We start from the raw sequence: 19059 nt of genomic DNA, 5'->3' as shown, positions 1-19059 counted from the left end.
CACACCCAGGAATTTGATGCTGGTAACCATCTCCACAGGTGAATCATTAATGCACAAAGAAGTGTGACTGTGGCTGCCTTGTCTGAAATTGACAATGATCTCTTTGGTTTTTCCGGTATTTAAAACTAGGCTGTTTTCCTTACACCAGTTCACCAACCCCTCAACCTCCTTGCGGTAAGCTTCCACATTGTCATCATGTCATCATTGTCACCACTACTGTTCTATTATCTGCGAACTTCACAATATGGTTGGTGGCAAACCTAACGCAACAGTCATGAGTCAACAGGGTGAATGGCAGCAGACTTAGGATGCAGCCCTGAGGAGAACCTGTGCTCAAGAAAATGGCATTGGAGGTATTTGTTCCAGCTCGCACATATTGGGGCCTGTTGGTAAGAAAATCAAGAATCCAGTTGCACAAAGGGATGTTTAAGCCTAAAAGGCCCAGTTTGTCTACTAGATGCTGGGGAATGATTGTGTTAAATGCCAAACTGAAGTCGACAAACAACAAATGCACATGAGTATTTCTTTCCTCTAAGTGCTTCAAGATCAGATGGAGAACAGAAGAGATAGCATCCTCCATAGAGCAATTTGGTCGGTAGGCAAGCTGAAGTGAGTCAAATGCTGGCAGGAGGCTAGATACAATAAAGTCCTTTATCAGCTTCTGAAAGCATTTCATAATGGTGGATGTCAGTGCAACTGGACAGTAGTCACTGTGGCCTGTAATTGTGGACTTCTTTGGGACTGGTAACATGATGGCCATCTTAAAACACGATGGGACCACTGCCTACTGCAATGAAAGATTGAAAATATCTGTGAGAACATAAGCCAGTTCATCTGCACAATCTCTAAGGACACATCCAGGGATGTTATCTGGACCTTCTGCCTTCCAAATGTTAACTTCCTTCAGTGTTTTCCGGACAGAGGTGATATCAAACCTTAGCACTTGCTCATCAGGATGGGGCACAGCTTTCCTAGCAGGAGTGCTATTTGATGTCTCAAATTTACCCAAAAATGCATTCAGTTTGTTTAGGAAGTCTTTGTGGTCCTTGCATCTCGGTGGATTCACCTTGTAATCCATAATGGCCCAGATTCCTTTCCACGTGGAAAGGAATCTGGGCCATTATGGATTACAAGGTGAACACCTGGTGTTTGAAGGGTCTCGAAAAAAGTTCTGAATTTTCTGGCAATGGGCTTACTTTGGACCTTTTATGGCACTTTCAGATTTGCTCTGGCTGTTCTAAGTGCCAGCATGTTGCCAGATTTAAAAGCCACATTCCGTGCTTTCAGCATCTTGTAGATCATCCATGGTTTATCATTCGTCCTCACAACAATGCCTTTCAGGACACAGACATCATCTATGCACTTTTGGATATATGCAGACACCATGGTGGCATACTCCTCAACTTTTGTATGTTGGTTATCAGTAGCTGCTTCCTTAAACATGTCCCAATCTGTGCACTCAATGTGTTTTGGGGGAAAATGTAGTGGCTTAAAAAAAAGGCCTTAAAAACCTGGAAAGTTAGGGGAAAAAATCTGCTCTAATATAAACTGGTAGCAGTATTAATGTTAGGTGAGACTCCTTTGTTTATAAGACAATAGATCACAAATTTGTTGACAAAAATTGTGATACAATTATAACATTGCTTGTTTAGGTTACAGAAGTCATATTGGAGGTATCTCTTGAAGTTTGGTAAGTAATCTTGGTATTTGCCAAGTGTAATTGCAGAAATGATAGCTTGTCTTCCTTTTTTGTGCAATTACCGTATTTTCCGGCATATAAGACGACTGGGCGTATAAGACGACCCCCTACATTTCCTGTTAAATTATAGGGTTTGGGCTATACTCGCCGTATAAGACTACCCCTCTTCCAACACACACCAAATAAAAATTAAAAAACATCAGATTTATTTATTTATTTATTTATTTATTGATGGGATTTATATCCCGCCCTATCTCCCGAAGGACTCAGGGTGGCTAACAACAAAACATATAATAAGTACAGAAATCAAGATAAAAATAAAATTAAAATAATCTGTGCAATAAATTAAAATTAAAAACTAAAAATAAATTAAAAATTCTAAATATAATTAATTAAAATGCCTGTCAGTCCAGGTCAGCCAGGTGGAAAAGGAGTGTTTTGAGGCCGCGGCGAAAGGATTGGAGATTTTGGGCCATCCGAACCTCAGGGGGGAGCTGATTCCATAGGGCTGGCGCTCCCACAGAGAAAGGCCTCCTCCTGGGGGTCGCCAGCCGACATTGCCTAGCTGGCGGTACCCTGAGGAGGCCTTCTCTGTGTGAGCGTACTGGACAATGGGAATTTGTTCCCGGCAGCAGATGGTCCTGCAAGTATCCCGGGCCTAAGCCATGTAGGGCTTTAAAGGTAAGTACCAGCACCTTAAATCTCACCCGGAGGGCAACCGGTAGCCAATGCAGCTCACGCAGGAGGGGTGTAATATGGGAGTATCGGGGTGCTCCCATCACAACCCGTGCAGCTACACTCTGCACCAGCTGAAGCCTCCGGGTGGTCTTCAAGGGCAGCCCCATGTAGAGAGCATTACAGTAATCTATACGGGAGGTAACGAGTGCGTGGGTGACTGTACGTAGGGCATCTCGGTCCAAAAAGGGGCGCAATTGGTATTTAAGGCGAATCTGTGCAAATGCCCCCCTAGCCACGACTCCAATATGATCTTCAAAACTGAGTTGTGAATCTAGGAGGACGCCCAGATTGCGTGCTCTATCAATGGGAGGTAACATCTCTCCTCCTATAGTCAAAGATGGAACCTCTTGGACTAAACGAGATGATGGTATGTACAGCCACTCAGTCTTGGCCGGGTTGAGTCGAAGCCTGTTTTCTCCCATCCAAATCTGGACCGCTTCCAGGCAACGGGACATCACATCGAGGGCATCACTGGGTTGGTTCGGGGTGGAGATGAATAGCTGGGTATCATCAGCATATTGATGATATTTCACCCCGAAGCCACGGATGATCTCTCCCAGCGGCTTCATATAGATGTTGAACAGGAGGGGTGAGAGCACCGATCCCTGAGGCACTCCACAACTAAGAGGCCTAGGGCTTGACCTCTGGCCTCCTGCCAACACCGTCTGCGAACGGTCCGAGAGGTAGGAGGAGAACCACCACAGAACGGTGCCTCCCACTCCCAACCCTTCAAGACAACGCAGTAAGATACCGTGGTCGATGGTATCAAAAGCCGCTGAGAGATCTAATAGGACCAGGACAGAGGAATAACCTCTATCTCGGGCCCGCCAGAGATCATTCACCAGTGCGACCAATGCCGTCTCCGTGCTTTGCCCGGGTCTGAAACCCGATTGGTACGGATCTAGATATTCAGCTTCCTCCAGGTTCAAAGGGAGCTGTCGTGCCACCACGCTCTCAACGACCTTCGCAAGGAAGCGAAGGTTGGAGACAGGACGGAAGTTGTTTAAAACAGCTGGATCCAATGCCAGTTTCTTGAGGAGGGGCCTTACCACCGCCTCTTTCAAGGCGGCAGGGATCCCTCACTCAGTGAGGCATTGATAACTGCTAGGAGCCAGCCTCGTGTAACCTCCCGAGATGCATAGACTAGCCAGGAGGGACACGGGTCCAACAAACATGTGGCGGCACTTAGTTTCCCCATGATATTGTCCACTTCATCCGGAGTCACAGGATGATTTGATTTGATTTTAATATGGTAATTTTAATTCAAATGCTTATGACATGCAGGTACTTGGTAGGAAAACTGTCACTTATAAACATAAGGCTGTTTGTCATCAAACATGTAAACATAAAACAGTGCAAGTGGATTAAACTTTTCCTAATTCACTCTAAAGCTTTCCCTGCGCAGACCAAATGGGAGATCCGCTCCAGGTTATCCAGCCCACCCGCCCAGTTCCTGAGTCAAATGTGTCCTTAGAGCTAAGCAGCTGCTCTGACTGCTGCATTCCCCACCTGCCTTTCAAGTTGGGATAGACTGCAGCTGCTCTTCAACTTTAGAAGGAAAGACGCCCAGACCCTAGCCTGTAAAAAACCACAGACTGCAGCTTCTTCTCCAATTGGTCCCGCTTTCCCTATGCAGACCAAATGGGAGATCCGCTGCAGGTTTTCCAGCCAGCCCTGTCCCTAAAGTTTCAGCACCCGGCGTATAAGACAACCCTTGACTTTTGAGAAGATTTTCATGGGTTAAAAAGTCGTCTTATATGCCAGAAAATACGGTATGATATATAAACTGTATTACAAAGATCTATTGTACTACAATGACATAGGATTGAGAATTCATTAAGATCAGCAATGGATGTTCTCCAATATGGTCTTATTGATCTCAAAGTAGAACATTGCTGTAGTTTAGTCCTATGTATATTTATTTGGCAGTCCTGTATTTTGCCTTATCTGTAGTCAGGGCTTTTTTTCTCATTGAATGCTCAGAACGGAGTTCCGGCACCTTTTTTAGATGGAACCTTGTAGGGTAGGCAAGGCGGGTTGTATAACATGTGTGAGTTCTGCCACCTTTTTCTTTTACAAAAAAAGCACTGTCTGTAGTTATGTTCCATTGAATTTGACTGGCCCTTCTATGTATCCACAAGCATGATTAAAGCTGTCTTGGTACTATAATTTGGCCTAAAGCCTGATGGCAGTGGATCCTGACAATTCACTTCCTCTAAGCCTTTTGGAACTGCAAGCCTACACCATATGTAAAAATGAAACACTTTAAATATTATTAAACCATTATTTAAGTGGCATTACAGAGAGTCCAAGCTTGACCAGGACTTTATTGGCATAGATTAAATTGTTTGTTAGTTCTTTAAGTAGGACTTTTAGGACTAAACCCATGTTTTGCTCAACAGCTCTTCAACAGACCTCCGTTTTAGCATGGCTCTGTGTGATGAAGAGAAAGACTTCCGACAGCAGCGGAAAACTAGAGTAATGCATCATCTGAACAAGTTACTGGGAGCTGATTTGGCCTCCATTCGTGATGTAAGTGTGGATTGTTTATAACCAGCAAGTTTCGACCCCAGAATGATCTAAAGCTACATTGCATTAGATTTTGTTTTTTGCCTTTCAACTCTATAAATTTTTGTTTCCATGTACTTTTATCAGCAATCCACTTGATGTTCTCCAAACCTGGAATACTTCCTAAAATTATCATATCATTTTGTTTCAGTTGAAGACTTTGGCTTTTATCTTAAGTAAAACGCTTTAAACTTTCTTATCAAGTTCTGAACCTAATGCTATGCATTATTGCTAAGACTTCATTTGCTTTTCTAACTAGATAATTCTAGTTTTAACTAATTTAGTTAGAATTAGTTATTCTAGTATTAACTAAATATAACAGCTTGTTTTTTTAAAAAAAAACCTCTAGTCTTTAATAACTTTAATTGGTTTGTTTGAGCTGAAATTATAAAAACTTATTGTTTGATCTGTGAGACATGCCATCTTGATATGTGGGAAAATGGGAACTGGAAAGGACAGGGAGATATACACAGTGTTCTTATTTTCCTAAACATTTCTTATTGCTTAAAATGTCGAAATATGAGCTTTTGTGTTGTTAAATGATCCAGAAATGTTTTTGGTCAGCACAGCAAACAAATTAGCCAAGCAAATAATTAGTTTTCTCTATATTGAATATCTTAGAGATTATTTGTAAATTTTCATGCATAAGGCAGAGAGAGAGACTACAAATGACATGCTAACACATTGGTCAATGCTCCAATTTTTAAAATGGTGAGCAGAGACAGTAAAGATGTTTACAGATTAGAATTTTTTAGCCTATTCTTTCTTCCTACAAAAACCTCAAAGCTGATCTCCCTAAGGAGTATTAAATACAGATTAGCTCTTGCAAATATGTGTTCAAATCTGGATGAAGAGAGATATAAACCATGGGTTGTGTTCAGGGAATGAACAAATTATTTTTTTGAGTGGGTGGTTTTTTTGCTACATTGTGCTATTTATGTTATGTTACCATGAATATATAATGTCTTGCTCGTGTTGTTGCATGATAAATACCTTAGAAAGCATCTATATTGTATATTTTCCCAGGTGCCAGTGATAGCAATCTTGGGATCTGGAGGTGGATTTCGGGCAACTGTGGGATTTTCTGGAGTAATGAAAGCACTATATGAATCTGGAATTTTAGACTGTGCAACATATATTGCAGGTTTATCTGGATCCACATGGCAAGTTTGCTTTTTTTAAAAAAAACTTTTTTAATTTTAAGAGACAATACTTTACTCTTATTATGCAAATTTCTTTTTTTAAAAGAAAAATTTATTGGTTTTCTAGTTTTACATTTAAATATTTGAAAAACAACGTGATGGCTGAGTTGGTCAATAATTCAATAACATACAAATATCTTTAGTACAGATCTCAAACTATTACATTAAATGTTTCCTCTCTTTTCCCCTTAGTATTTACTGTCTCACATTTAAATTAATACAATTCTTATTATACTGATTAAATAAAAAATAACTTTCTTACATTTATCAATAATTTTTAGTTTATACATATCCTAGTTGTTTTAACATTCAATTTTTTGCTTAATTTTTCCCAATTTTTAATTTCCCATTAATATTTATATTTAACATTTGATATTTATAATTTCCAAGTTTTAAATAACACCAATTCCCTTTATCAAAATTCATCACAAGATCTAATGTTCAGGATATATGTGTTATCTATTTGAATTCTCACTATCTTACATCAACTAATTAGTAATATCATATTCTTATTTTCTGGTAATTTCCAGATATCTTAAATTTAGTAACCCAAATTCCTCCTATTTCAACATTTAATACTTCCTGTCTTAATATCTACTATCTCATATTTAAGCTAATAATTTTTATTATTACCACTAAATAAAAATATTTTTATTATATTCATTGATAGATTTTTAGCTTATATATATATATATCTTAATTACCTTTACATTTAACGTTTATAAGCAAATCAATGTTCAAATTTAACTATTAATATTTATACTTCTAAGTTATAAATGACCAAAGTTTTCTTTATCTCATCTCATAACGATATCTAGTATTCAAAGTACACATCTATTTGAGTATATTCGATTTTAATTCTCATGAGTAAGTCAAACCCCCAATTTTTTGAGTCTTATTCTGGCTTTCATTCTTTGCCAAATTGTCTGTGCTTTTGAGTCATCAAACAAATCTCGCTGTGTTGTTACGTATATTGTTTGATGTAGAAAAAACCATCCAGTCGCCATTTTTTTGAGAGGACTAACAAATCATCTCTCTATTTTTTCAATCTCAATGTAGTTATCTTCTCTTCAGTCTGTTCTTCTTCTTGATCCTCAGGTTCCTTATGATTTATGTAGAAAGTCTTTTCCTTTTTCCATATTGTCAGTCCCTTTTCTGGGTTTTCCATTGACTGTATTTGTTGATCAGTTGAATCTTCTGTCATAATCTTTAATTGTTCCACCTTTTCTGTTATATTCTGTGTAGTTGTTTTTTTATTTGTAATCAAAGTCTGAGTTCATATATCTGGGCTGACATCTTGTTCTTTTCTGTAACCTCTTATTTCATCAGTGGCTGTAAGAATAGTTTGATGAATTGCTTTCAACATAGAGAGATTCTGTTCCTGATCGTCATCCATATTCTCTTAGAAGTATATTAGGTTAAAAGCTTTGCAATCAGAGAATGCAAAAAAAGATTTTGTCACTGGATAGGGAAAACAGCTGGGCTTCTCACAGCTGATGTCTCAAGGCTACATAAATCTTATCTATTGTCTGGGCTGCTGGCCAAGTCTCTTTTAAGCAATAACAAATTGTAGTATCATGCTTAGCCACAAGATGTCGCTCCTACCATTTAAAGTTTTCTTTTAAGTCCAAAGTTTTTATAACCTTTTCAGTTCTGCTTTTTTTTTATAAGTAAAACCCCAATCTTCAGTAAGTATAGAAAATCTTTTAGTCCACAAATTTAAAAAAATAGAATTCCAATTAGGATCAAGTTTTTCTTTCAACATTTTAAACTCCCCTGCATCGTCAGTCACCGCTGTTTCTAGAGGGAGGGATAAAATCTCCCTTCCCTCTCCACAAGGGGGAAAGTACTTTAAGCAGCTTATGCAGGTAAAAAAAATAGTTAGGATTTAAGAGAGGTAGATCTCACCCAGTCTCAACTGCGCTGCTTTAAAATTGCCTGGTGGTAAGTGTGAAAAGAAGAAAAATAACAGCTTTCAAAAGAAACCAGCATGCCTGCATAAAGAACTCTCTGATAAACTGAAAGATAAAAAGGACAAGTATAAGAAGTGGAAAGAGGGGCACATAACTAAGGCAGAATATCAGCAAACAGCCCGTCCCTGCAAAGATGAAGTGAGAGAAGCTAAGGCTCAAAATGAACTAAGGCTTGTGACCAAAGTCAAAAATAACAAAAAAAAAGCTTCTTTCAACATATAAGAAACAAGAAAAAAGTTAAGGAAATGATTGGTCCATTAGTGGGGGAAAGTGGCAAGAAGGTGACAAGCAACAGGGAGAAAGCAGAACTATTTAACTCATTTTTTGCATCTGTCTTTACACAAAGGGAAAAAATAGTCCAAAAAACCAGTGCTATAAAAAACAGAATAGAAACACAAGTTAAGATAGGCAAGAAAATTGTAAGTGAGCACCTGTCCAGCCTAGACGAGTTCAAATCACCAGGACCAGACGGATTACACCCCAAGGTTCTCAAGGAACAGGCAGACATGATCTCAGAACCACTGAACTATATTTTTCAAAGATCCTGGAGCACTGGGGAACTACCAGAGGACTGGAAGAGAGCTGATGTAGTTCCCATCTTCAAAAAAGGGGAAAAAATAGATCCAGGAAACTACAGACCTATCAGCCTGACCTCAATACCTGGGAAGATTCTGGAAAAGATAATCAAACAACTGATCGCGGAGATCAAGGGGAGCGAGTTTGGCATGGGGCCCTGCATGGGACTGTTGTTCCCTAGCCCGGATGGGTGACAGGACCCTCTGAGGCTTCGGTGGACTCCGTAATGAGCGCTGACGATGACGGCGGGGCGGTGCTAAGAGAGGGCAGCGAGGCGGCAAGGCTCCCAGACATCAAATAGCCGAGTAGAACGGCTCGATCGGGCAGATGGACAAATTACAACGGCCAGCAGCAGCCGGCGGCACCCCACGGCAGCCTGTAAAGCGACCGACGATGGGCTGGCTACAACATGCGGCGTGCGGCTTTTACTGGCTCGTTCGGACTGGCAGAGAACATATAATGGCCAACGGCAGCCAGTGGCATCTTGCGGCAGCCTCCAAATCAGCTGATAAATGGCCTACTATGAAGCACGACGTGCGGAAGCCTGCAACGGACCTGCAACGACCTGAACGATCTTTCTTCAACAAACAAACGGTCCGGTCCTGCAGCCGCCTGTGGTGGAGCTGTAACGACCTGGGGCTGCCTAGAAAGGCAGTCCGGATGGCGAGGCTCCAGAATTTGTGGCTGCTGACCCCATCTACCCATCTCTTAGATCAGCGAGCTTCCCCCCTGACGGAGGTCTTTGGGATGATGGCCGCTGTCCGATGGTCTGAGCGCCATTTAAAACCCTCCTGGACTGGTCTGGAGGGTGGAATCACCATGGACCACTTGAAGCTAAAAATGGAGGTGGGATGTGCCGGATGGCGCCCGGGATAGTGGTTATCTGCTCGGGATCATACTTGAAATCTAAGATAATCCCTCCTCCATTTTCTTTCTTTCTCCGGAGACTTATTACAGCCCCTGGGTCGCGATGATATCTAGGACATGGAGATAGATGAACTACCACCGTTCATCACCGGAGCTGCGAAGTTCACCACCAACAGACTATTCTAGCAACCACCGGACTTTCTCTCCTCCTGCGACCTACCCAGGGCTGGATAGTGGTTTCCTGAGATCCTGGTCACTGTGAGAGGGTGACCATGTTTTCAGGAGCCACTATTTCAGCTCTATGGATTTAATATGCAGTTTGTTCCAGCCAACTCGTCCTTTGCTCCTATTTCCATCTTCTAATGACTTACACCAGAAATGAACTACTTGCCCTGAGAGCTTCCCCCCTCTCTCAGATATGGCCATCAAACCTGCGCCGCCGTTTCCTTAATGACGGGTCCTGGGACCCTGAGAGGTGGCATGGCGCCAAAAAGAGGCTTTTGGGTTTTCTTTTAAATTTTTTTGAAGGGTTAGGGAGGGGGGAGGGTCAGGCCTGGCAGAATGAGAGGAAGATCCTACCAGACCTGTCTCAGTCTAGGTTGGCCAACGGCCGCGGCAATATGAGGGCCGGGGAGAGTCTTGGGTCCCAGGGGGATGGGGTAGGGATACCGATCCCCACAGTGATTGGGAATGGCAGCAGATGGATGAGCAGAGGGCCATATCGTAATCTGAGATCACGCCCCCGCTATCTTCGAGCTGTGGCGCGCTCCGACCCTCTGGCTCTCACCTGCTGTCCTGGGGAAGACGGAGGGCAGACACCTGAGCTCAGGCTGATCTATTTTAATGCCAGGTCTGTTGTGAATAAAGCTCCCCTCATCCATGATTTGATTGAGGAGGAAGACGCAGACCTGGCGTGCATCACGGAAACCTGGTTGGGCCTGGAGGGAGGGGTCCCTCTGACTGATTTATCCCCTCCAGGTTTCCGTGTGCTGCATCAACCTCGAGCTCAGGGTAGGGGAGGTGGTGTGGCGGTCTTTATCAGAGAAACCCTCCATCCGCGGGAGGCCACTGCCCCTCAGATAGATGGATGTGAATCCCTCCTCTTAAGATGGGGTCCTGGTGGTCAGTTGGGCCTACTTCTGGTATACCTCTCTCTAAGCTGCGCAGCAACGGTTCTACCCAGGCTACTTGACGCCCTCTCAGGATTGGCGGTTGAATTTCCAAGACTTATGGTTCTGGGAGACTTTAATCTACCTTCCCTGGGCAGTGCATCGGAGGTAGCCCGAGAGTTCATGGCTTCCATGACGGCCATGGACCTGACCCAAATTACTCAGGACCCGACTCACGAGGGAGGAAACATGCCTGATCTTATTTTTATCTCTGGGCAATGGATTGGGTGGGGTTACTCCAACATCTCAACCCCTTTCATGGACAGACCATTATCTCCTGCGGTTGGGCCTCCGTCACGTCACCCCCCGCTGTCAAGAGGTGGAACCAACCAGATGGTTCCGCCCCAGGCGCCTGATGAACCCAGATAAATTCCAGATGGCGCTTGGACTGATTCCCACCTCCCTCTCCCACAGCCCGGTCGAGTCCTTAGTTAATGCCTGGCAACAGGCTGCTTCGGATGCTCTCGACCGCGTTGTCCCTTTGCGGCGTCTGACCCGGCGCAGGTCCCGACTCGCTCCTTGGTTCTCCAAGGACCTGCGGGAGATGAAACGCCGGAGAAGGGGCCTGGAGAGCATTTGGAGAACCAGTCGGTCCGAGTCTGACCGAACACAGTTAAGATCCTTTTCTAGATCTTATCTTGTGGCAATGAGGGTGGCAAAGCGCGCTTACTTCACCATCCTCATTGTGTCCGCAGATAACCGCCCGGCCGCCCTATTTAGAGTGGTCCGCTCCCTTTTAAATCAAGGGACGGGAGAGGACCCCCTACAAGGACGGGCTGAGGAATTTAGTAAATATCTGGTGGACAAAATTGCTCAGATTCGGGCTGGTCTGGACTCTGACTGGGCAGTATCTGACGAGAGGAAAACGATGAATTTGGCCGAGAACATTTGGGAAGAGTTTGATCCTGTGACTCCGGATGAAGTGGACAAGATCATGGGGAAACTAAGTGCCGCCACATGTTTATTGGACCCGTGTCCCTCCTGGCTGGTCTGTGCATCTCGGGAGGTTACACGAGGCTGGCTCCTAGCAGTTATCAATGCCTCACTGAGTGAAGGGTACTTCCCTGCCGCCTTGAGAGAGGCGGTGGTAAGGCCCCTCCTTAAGAAACCTGCATTGGATCCAGCTATTTTAAACAACTTCCGTCCTGTCTCCAACCTTCGCTTTCTTGCGAAGGTCGTTGAGAGCGTGATGGCACAACAGCTCCCTTTGGTCCTGGAGGAAGCTGAGTATCTGGATCCGTACCAATCGGGTTTCAGACCCGGGTATAGCACGAAGACGGCATTGGTTGCACTTGTGAATGATCTCTGGCGGGCCCGAGATAGAGGTTATTCCTCTGTCCTGGTCCTATTAGATCTCTCAGCGGCTTTTGATACCATCGACCACGGTATCTTACTGCGTCGTCTTGAGGGGTTGGGAGTGGGAGGCACCGTTCTGCGGTGGTTCTCCTCCTACCTCTCGGACCGTTCGCAGACGGTGTTAGCAGGGGGGCAGAGGTCAAACCCTAGGCCCCTTAGTTGTGGAGTGCCTCAGGGATCGGTGCTCTCACCCCTCCTGTTCAACATCTATATGAAGCCGCTGGGAGAGATCATCCGTGGTTTCGGGGTGAAATATCATCAATATGCTGATGATACCCAGCTTTTCATCTCCACCCTGAACCAACCCAGTGATGCCCTCGATGTGATATCCCATTGCCTGGAAGCGGTACAGATTTGGATGGGAAAGAACAGGCTTTGGCTCAACCCAGCCAAGACTGAGTGGCTTTACATACCATCATCTCGTATAGTCCAAGAGGTTCCATCTTTGATTATAGGAGGAGATATGTTACCTCCCATTGATAGAGCACGCAATCTGGGCGTCCTCCTAGATTCACGACTCAGTTTTGAAGATCATATTGGAGTCGTAGCTAGGGGGGCATTTGCCCAGATTCGCCTAATATACCAATTGCGCCCCTTTCTGGACCGAGATGCCCTACGTACAGTCACCCACGCACTCGTTACCTCCCGTATAGACTACTGCAATCCTCTCTACATGGGGCTGCCCTTGAAAACCACCCGGAGGCTTCAGCTGGTGCAGAATGCGGCTGCACGGGTAGTGATGGGAGCTCCCCGATACTCCCATATAACACCTCTGCTCCATGAGCTGCATTGGTTACCGGTTGCCCTCCGGGTGAGATTTAAGGTGCTGGTACTTACCTTTAAAGCCCTACATGGCTTAGGCCCGGGATACTTGCAGGACCATCTGCTACCGGGAACGAATTCCCATTGTCCAGTACGCTCACACAGAGAAGGCCTCCTCAGGGTACCGTCGGCTAGACAATGTCTGCTGGCGACCCCCAGGGGGAGGGCCTTCTCTTTCGGAGCGCCAGTCCTATGGAATCAGCTCCCTCCTGAGCTTCGGATGACCCAAAATCTCCAGTCGTTTCGCCGCGGCCTCAAAACACTCCTTTTCCACCTGGCTGACCTGGACTGACAGGCATTTTAATTATATTTACAATTTTTAATTTATTTTTAATTATAATTTATTGCACAGATGATTTTAATTTTATTTTTATCTTAATTTCTGTACTTATATGTTTTGTTGTTAGCCACCCTGAGTCCTTCAGGAGATAGGGCGGGATATAAATCCCATTAATAAATAAATAAATAAATTTTCTCCCCAGGAGCAAGTGTCTTTTAATTTCTTGGGTCCAGTCCCCATCTGCGGTGATCTTGGAGCCCAGGAAAATAAAATCTGTCACTACCTCCATTTCTTCCCCATCTATTTGCCAGGAATTGAGAGGGCTGGATGCCATGATCTTGATTTTCTTAATGTTAAGTTTCAAGCCAACTTTTGCACTCTCCTTCTTCACCTGCAACAAGAGGCTCCTTAGTTCCTTTTCACTTTCTGCCATTAGAGTGGTATCATCTGCATATCTTAGGTTGTTGATATTTCTCCCAGCAATCTTAATTCCAATTTTTGATTCTTCTAGCCCTGCCTTTCTCTTGATGTGCTCTGCATAAAAGTTAAATAGGCAGGGCGACAGTATACAGCCTTGCCAGACTCCTTTCCCAATTTTGAACCAATCAGTGGTTCCGTGTCCAGTTCTCACTGTTGCTTCTTGACCCACATATAGGTTTCTCAAGAGACAAATAAGATGGTCTGGTACTCCCATCTCTTTAAGAACTTGCCACAGTTTGTTGTGATCCACAAAATCAAAGGCTTTAGCAGAGACAATGAAGCAGAAGTAGATGTTTTTCTGGAACTCCCTAGCTTTCTCCATGATACAGCGTATGTTGGCAATTTGATCTCTAGTTCCTCTGCCTCTTCGAAATCCTGCCTGTACTTCTGTTAGTTCTCAATCCACATACTGCTGGAATCTAGCTTGTAAGATTTTAAGCATAACTTTACTAGCATGTGAAATGAGTGGAATGGTGCGATAGTTTGAACATTCTTTAGCACTGCCTTTCTTTGGAATTGAAGAAAGTAAAAATAGATAGGACTAAAACAACTTCATAATATTACTTTGTTTTCTTTTTTGGAATATTCTATTATTTAATATTGATAGCTAATGTAAGTGATGAAGAGTCAATTGTAACAATGGAATGCATTCAATAAACAAACAATATTTTCCTGTTGTAAAAGCTAGAAAGGTTGCAGTGCTAGATGGAATTTTATCAGTTTTTCAGAATAAACTTAGTCAAAATGAGGTTTAAAAATGTTATAATTACTGTCAGATTTATTTTGAGGATCAATAAATATAATTTAAAATGATAAAATTAGAATTCTTAAACTGAAGTAATCTCTCTTAAAAACTGTTTCTGGTATCATATTATCTTAAACACAGAGATTAGAGAAATACATATTCTGTTTCCCACTTAATCAGTGGACCGAGTATAAGCAATTCGAATTTTATTCAATATTATGTGTTATAGATATAAGTTATTTTAGATAAATGTAAAGATGCAAAACTTTGTAATTTACAAAATGATGGATTGATTTTTCTTAAGGTTCACCAGTGTTTTGTCTCTTTTCTCCTCCCCTCTTATTTATTTATTTAAAAAATTACATGGCTTCCCAATGCCCTCTTGGTGACTCCAGGCAGCTTACAAAGATAAAACATCAGTTCAAAATCCACCCCCCTGGTGATAATAATCAGATCAGCCACAATAATCAGATCATATCATTCTGGGTCCCCAGGCCCACTGGCAAAACCATGTCTTCAGGGCTGTGCAAAAAGGTGTCATCTCTGCAGGGAAGATGTTCCACAGGGAAGGAGTCACTACAGAAAAGGCCCTTGTTCTTGGTCCTGCTAAATGGATATTCTTCAGAAGGTCCCATAGCATTCCCTGCTTCCTCATTATGGTGGGTTGGGTGGATAACTGATGCATAACCCACACTTGTACAAAGGCCCCCCTAGCCATGACTGCCATCTGTTCTTTAAGCAGGATTTGTGAGTAGAAGAGAGCACCCCCTCGTACATTCATCACTATTATTGAAGATCTTGTGACCATCTTTGGTCTATTTTATGTGCACTAAAACAGAATTTTTCAACCGGTGGTATGCATACCACTAGTGGTACGCGAACACCTGGCTGGTGGTACGCAAGGCCTAGCTAATTGTAGTGGGGGTTACAGCTGATACAGCCACCTAGAAGCATGGATGAGCTGTAGCCCGACGCTGATCCTGGAGCTTCAGTTAGCAAGCAACATGTTTTCCAGAAGCGCAAGCAAGTGAGCTGGGTAGGCGCCCAGGACCAGCATCTGCAGCTACAGCTGAGCTGTGCTTCTGTGGAGCCACCCAGAAGCACGGGTCAGCTGTAGCTGCATACGCTGATCCTGGGCTCCTGCCCAGCTCACTTGCTTGCAGAAAAAATGCTGCTTGCAAATTGCATTGTTCCAGGGAGATCACGTAATCCACTTTTGCGACCTTCTGAGAAGCAAATTCAAGCCGGATTCAAACAACTCTGGGACTAAATTAACAAGTGCAGGAATTCACCGAACAAATATGGCAAGAGAAATTCATAAAATGGGGCAAAATTACAATGGCCAAGCAGCTCTTGAGCGTCACCACGGGGCACCTGCGTGTGATCCCCCCGGCCTCAGTTTCCCCCTTCGGGAAAGGGGGAGCCAGAGTGACTTCCCGCCGCTTTCCTGGCTGGGTTGCTCAGACACAGGCGGGGAGGACTTGTGCTCTCTAGGAACAAACTCCGCCAGTCACAAAGGGAGCCGTGGGGGGCGCTGTGGGCGGCTCTGGTGAAGGAGACGGCAGGGAGATCCGGGCAGCTCCGGCCCGCGACCCCCTGTAGAGCTCTGTCAGCAACATGGCTAGGCCGGCAGGGCGCACAGCTGAAGGGGCGCAAAGTGGAAGAGGTAAGTCTGCGGGCAGCCCCGGAGCCAGAGCAGTGGCCAGGGGAGGGGGGCATAGGTGGTGCAGTTCCGATGGCTGGCGCGTCCTGCGGAGGAGCGACTGTGACCTTTGCCTGTCCCCTGCCCGACTTCTCTATCCAGTGGCCGGTGAAGGGCGTCAGGTGGGGAGGGAGGGAGCAGTCGCTGCTGGCGAGGCAATCAGGCAGGTAGGGCAGGCGCCGCTCCCTCATGGACAGGTAGGGGAGGCACCAAGCCTGGTGGGGGAAGGCGGCCACCCTGCTCTGCTTCCCTGTGCTTGCCTGGTTGGCACAGGTGGGAGCACTGGGCAGCCGGCGGGCACTGCTCGCCCTCTGCCAGCTGAGCCCGGGAAGCCAGAGCATGCCGCCTGCGACGGGACCTCACCATGGCACAGCTGAGCTGCGGAGGGCTGGGCCAGATGCCCTCGCAAGAGCTCTCTGGCTCTTCACCCATGGAGCGCTTCCAGGCACCCTTTCCTTGAACTCCCCGGCCAAAGCTGTGCTTTCGCTCCTGGCCCTCTTGGCTTCTGCGGAGGGTCCAGAGGCAGCGCAGCAGTCGGCCTTCCTCTCCTGTGAATAGTGCAGGGAGGAAAGGAGCAGCCAATGCCTGGCGAGGCAGGGCAGGCACCGCTCCCTCATGGCCAAGTAGGGGTGGTGTCGGGCCCAGCAGGGGGAGGCAGCTGCCCTGCTCTTGTTCCCTGCACTCGCCTGGTTGGTGCAGGTGAGAGCGCCGAGTGGCCCGTGGGCACAGCTCACCCTCTGCCAGTTGAGCCTGGGAAGCCAGAGCATGCCACCCCCGATGGGGCCTCCCGGCGGCGCAGCCAAATTGCAGAGGACCAGGCCAGATGCCATTGGGGGAGCCCTTTGGCTCTTCACCCCCGGAGTGCTCACAGGTGCCCTTTCCTTGAACTCTCTGGCCAAAGCTGCACATTTGCTCTTGGCTTCCATGGAGGGTCCTGAGGCAGCGCGGCAAGCGGCCTTCCTCTCCTGCGAATAAGGCCAGGAGCAATGTGCTGGGGAAAGCGGGGCTCTCCGGAGTGGGAAGACGCATCCTGTGCCCAAGTCCTGTCTTTTTTCCTCATAGTCCCGAGTCTCTACCTGTCAGGTAGTAAGGTGGCATCCTGATGTCCCCGGAGAAACCCTCTTGTCTTTCCGAGAACATTAAGGAGCTCCGCCAAGACCAGGTGGTCTTCCAGGTCACCCGACTCCCACAATTCTTCTTGGCAAGAGAGGACACCAAGCCCCCCACCCGCTGGAGAGTTCCTGGTTGAGAAAGCTGCCTTGTCTCTCCTTTTTTCTTTTTTTTTAAACTCCCCTGGAGGGATCTGTCTGTTTTGTTCCAGCCTACGACCGGCCTTGTTTGTTTGTCAGGGACAACCCCTTTTTCCTTTTCAATAGGCTGGAAAAACCCAACCCAAATTTATTTACAGTTCAAACAAAAAAGCAACAGAATATTTCCTTCAATAAATGAATCAAAATATCAAACGAGTCAACAAACAAGAGTTAAACAGAAGTAGCAAGAACAGACCAGAATTTCTTAGAATGTCTCCAAATGGTTGCCTTCAGCAACCAGCCCCACCCACACCTTCCCCTTTTATTATCAGTCCCAAGGCGTGGCTTCTCACTGCTTTCTCCTCCTCTCACTGAGTTGCCTCATTGATTTTCTCTGCTCTGCTCTGCTCTGCTGGATTGCCTTCTGCTTCTAGCATCTCTGAACAGATTCAGCTGTGACTTTCTGAGTCTGACACCTTGTACTCACACAGCTGAGCCTCAGGAACATGACTGGAGGGGCCAGGCTGAGAGTCCTGCAGTGCATCAGAGCCTCCCTCTGACACCAAAGGCTGTCCAAACCCCTCTTCCTCCTCCTCAGATTCATTGAACTCAGCTGCTGGGAGCACAGGCCGACACTGAATCACAACACTGTCAAGACAATTTTACCGGCTGACCAAATGGGGAGGGAGGGAAAGGAAAAATACATGGATGGGGAAGGGAAGGAAAAGAAATAAATGGATGAAAAAGTGAAGGGAAGAAAAGGAAAGGGAAGAGAGAAATGTGAGAGCAAGAAGAGGAGCAAGTAGGGAAAAGAGAGGGAGAAAGGTGAGGAAAGAAGGAAAGAGAAAGGGTGAAAGGTGAGAGGAAGGAAAGAAGGAAGGAAAGAAGAAAGGAAGGGACAATGGGAGAGAGGGAGGGAAGGAAGACACCCACCCCAGTCCCAGCCCCCTCTACAAGAGACCCCCAGATTTTCCCTCCCCAGGCACCCTGCAACCTGAGTGATGAGCTAGCCACGGCCCCCCAACCATTGACTTTGCTTGTCAAAAAGTTGCAAAAGGTGGTCACATGAACCTGGGACACTGAACGTCATAAGTATGAATCAGTTGCCAAGCATCCGAATGTAAATCACATGACCCTGGGGATGCTGCAACAATCATAAGTGTGAAAAATGGTCATAAGCCACTTTTTCAGTGCTCTTGTAACTTCAAACAGTCACTAAGCGAATTATTGTAAGTCAAGGACTACCTGTACTTTATCATTTTTTTTTCTTATTTTTTTTGGTCAAGCTTTTGACACCTTGCTGGGCGACTGGTGATACTCGGATAGTGCCTTATCCTAAAAGTAGTACAATGGGTGAAAAGGTTGAAAAGCCCTGCACTAAAATATTGCTTTGATCTGTTCATAGGTATATGTCAACCCTCTATTCTCATCCAGACTTCCCAGCAAAAGGGCCAAAGGAGATAAATGTTGAGTTGAGGAACAGTATTAGTCACACCCCACTGAAACTACTTACACCCCAGAAAGTGAAGCGATACATTGAAGCACTGTGGAAAAAAAAGAGGTCTGGGCAGCCTGTGACATTTACAGATATCTTTGGAATGTTGATAGGAGAAACACTGATTCAAAACGTAA

General features: G+C 45.2%; 1 protein-coding gene across 2 annotated transcripts in view; it reads left to right on the top strand.

The window, feature by feature from the left end:
* Positions 1-19059, top strand: part of PLA2G4A (phospholipase A2 group IVA) — a 183711-nt gene that overhangs the window by 78036 nt on the left and 86616 nt on the right. For both annotated transcript variants that reach the window (XM_083358695.1, XM_083358696.1), the window contains exons 6-9: positions 1653-1690; positions 4840-4969; positions 6032-6168; positions 18833-19055. In XM_083358695.1, coding sequence (XP_083214821.1) covers positions 1653-1690; positions 4840-4969; positions 6032-6168; positions 18833-19055 — 528 coding nt within the window. The remainder of the gene's footprint in view (positions 1-1652; positions 1691-4839; positions 4970-6031; positions 6169-18832; positions 19056-19059) is intronic.

This window comes from Vipera ursinii (genome assembly GCF_947247035.1).
Source record: "Vipera ursinii genome assembly, chromosome: 3".
Taxonomy (NCBI): domain Eukaryota; kingdom Metazoa; phylum Chordata; class Lepidosauria; order Squamata; family Viperidae; genus Vipera; species Vipera ursinii.
Note: the sequence above shows the minus strand (reverse complement) of the source record. Positions and strands in the feature narration are given on the sequence as shown.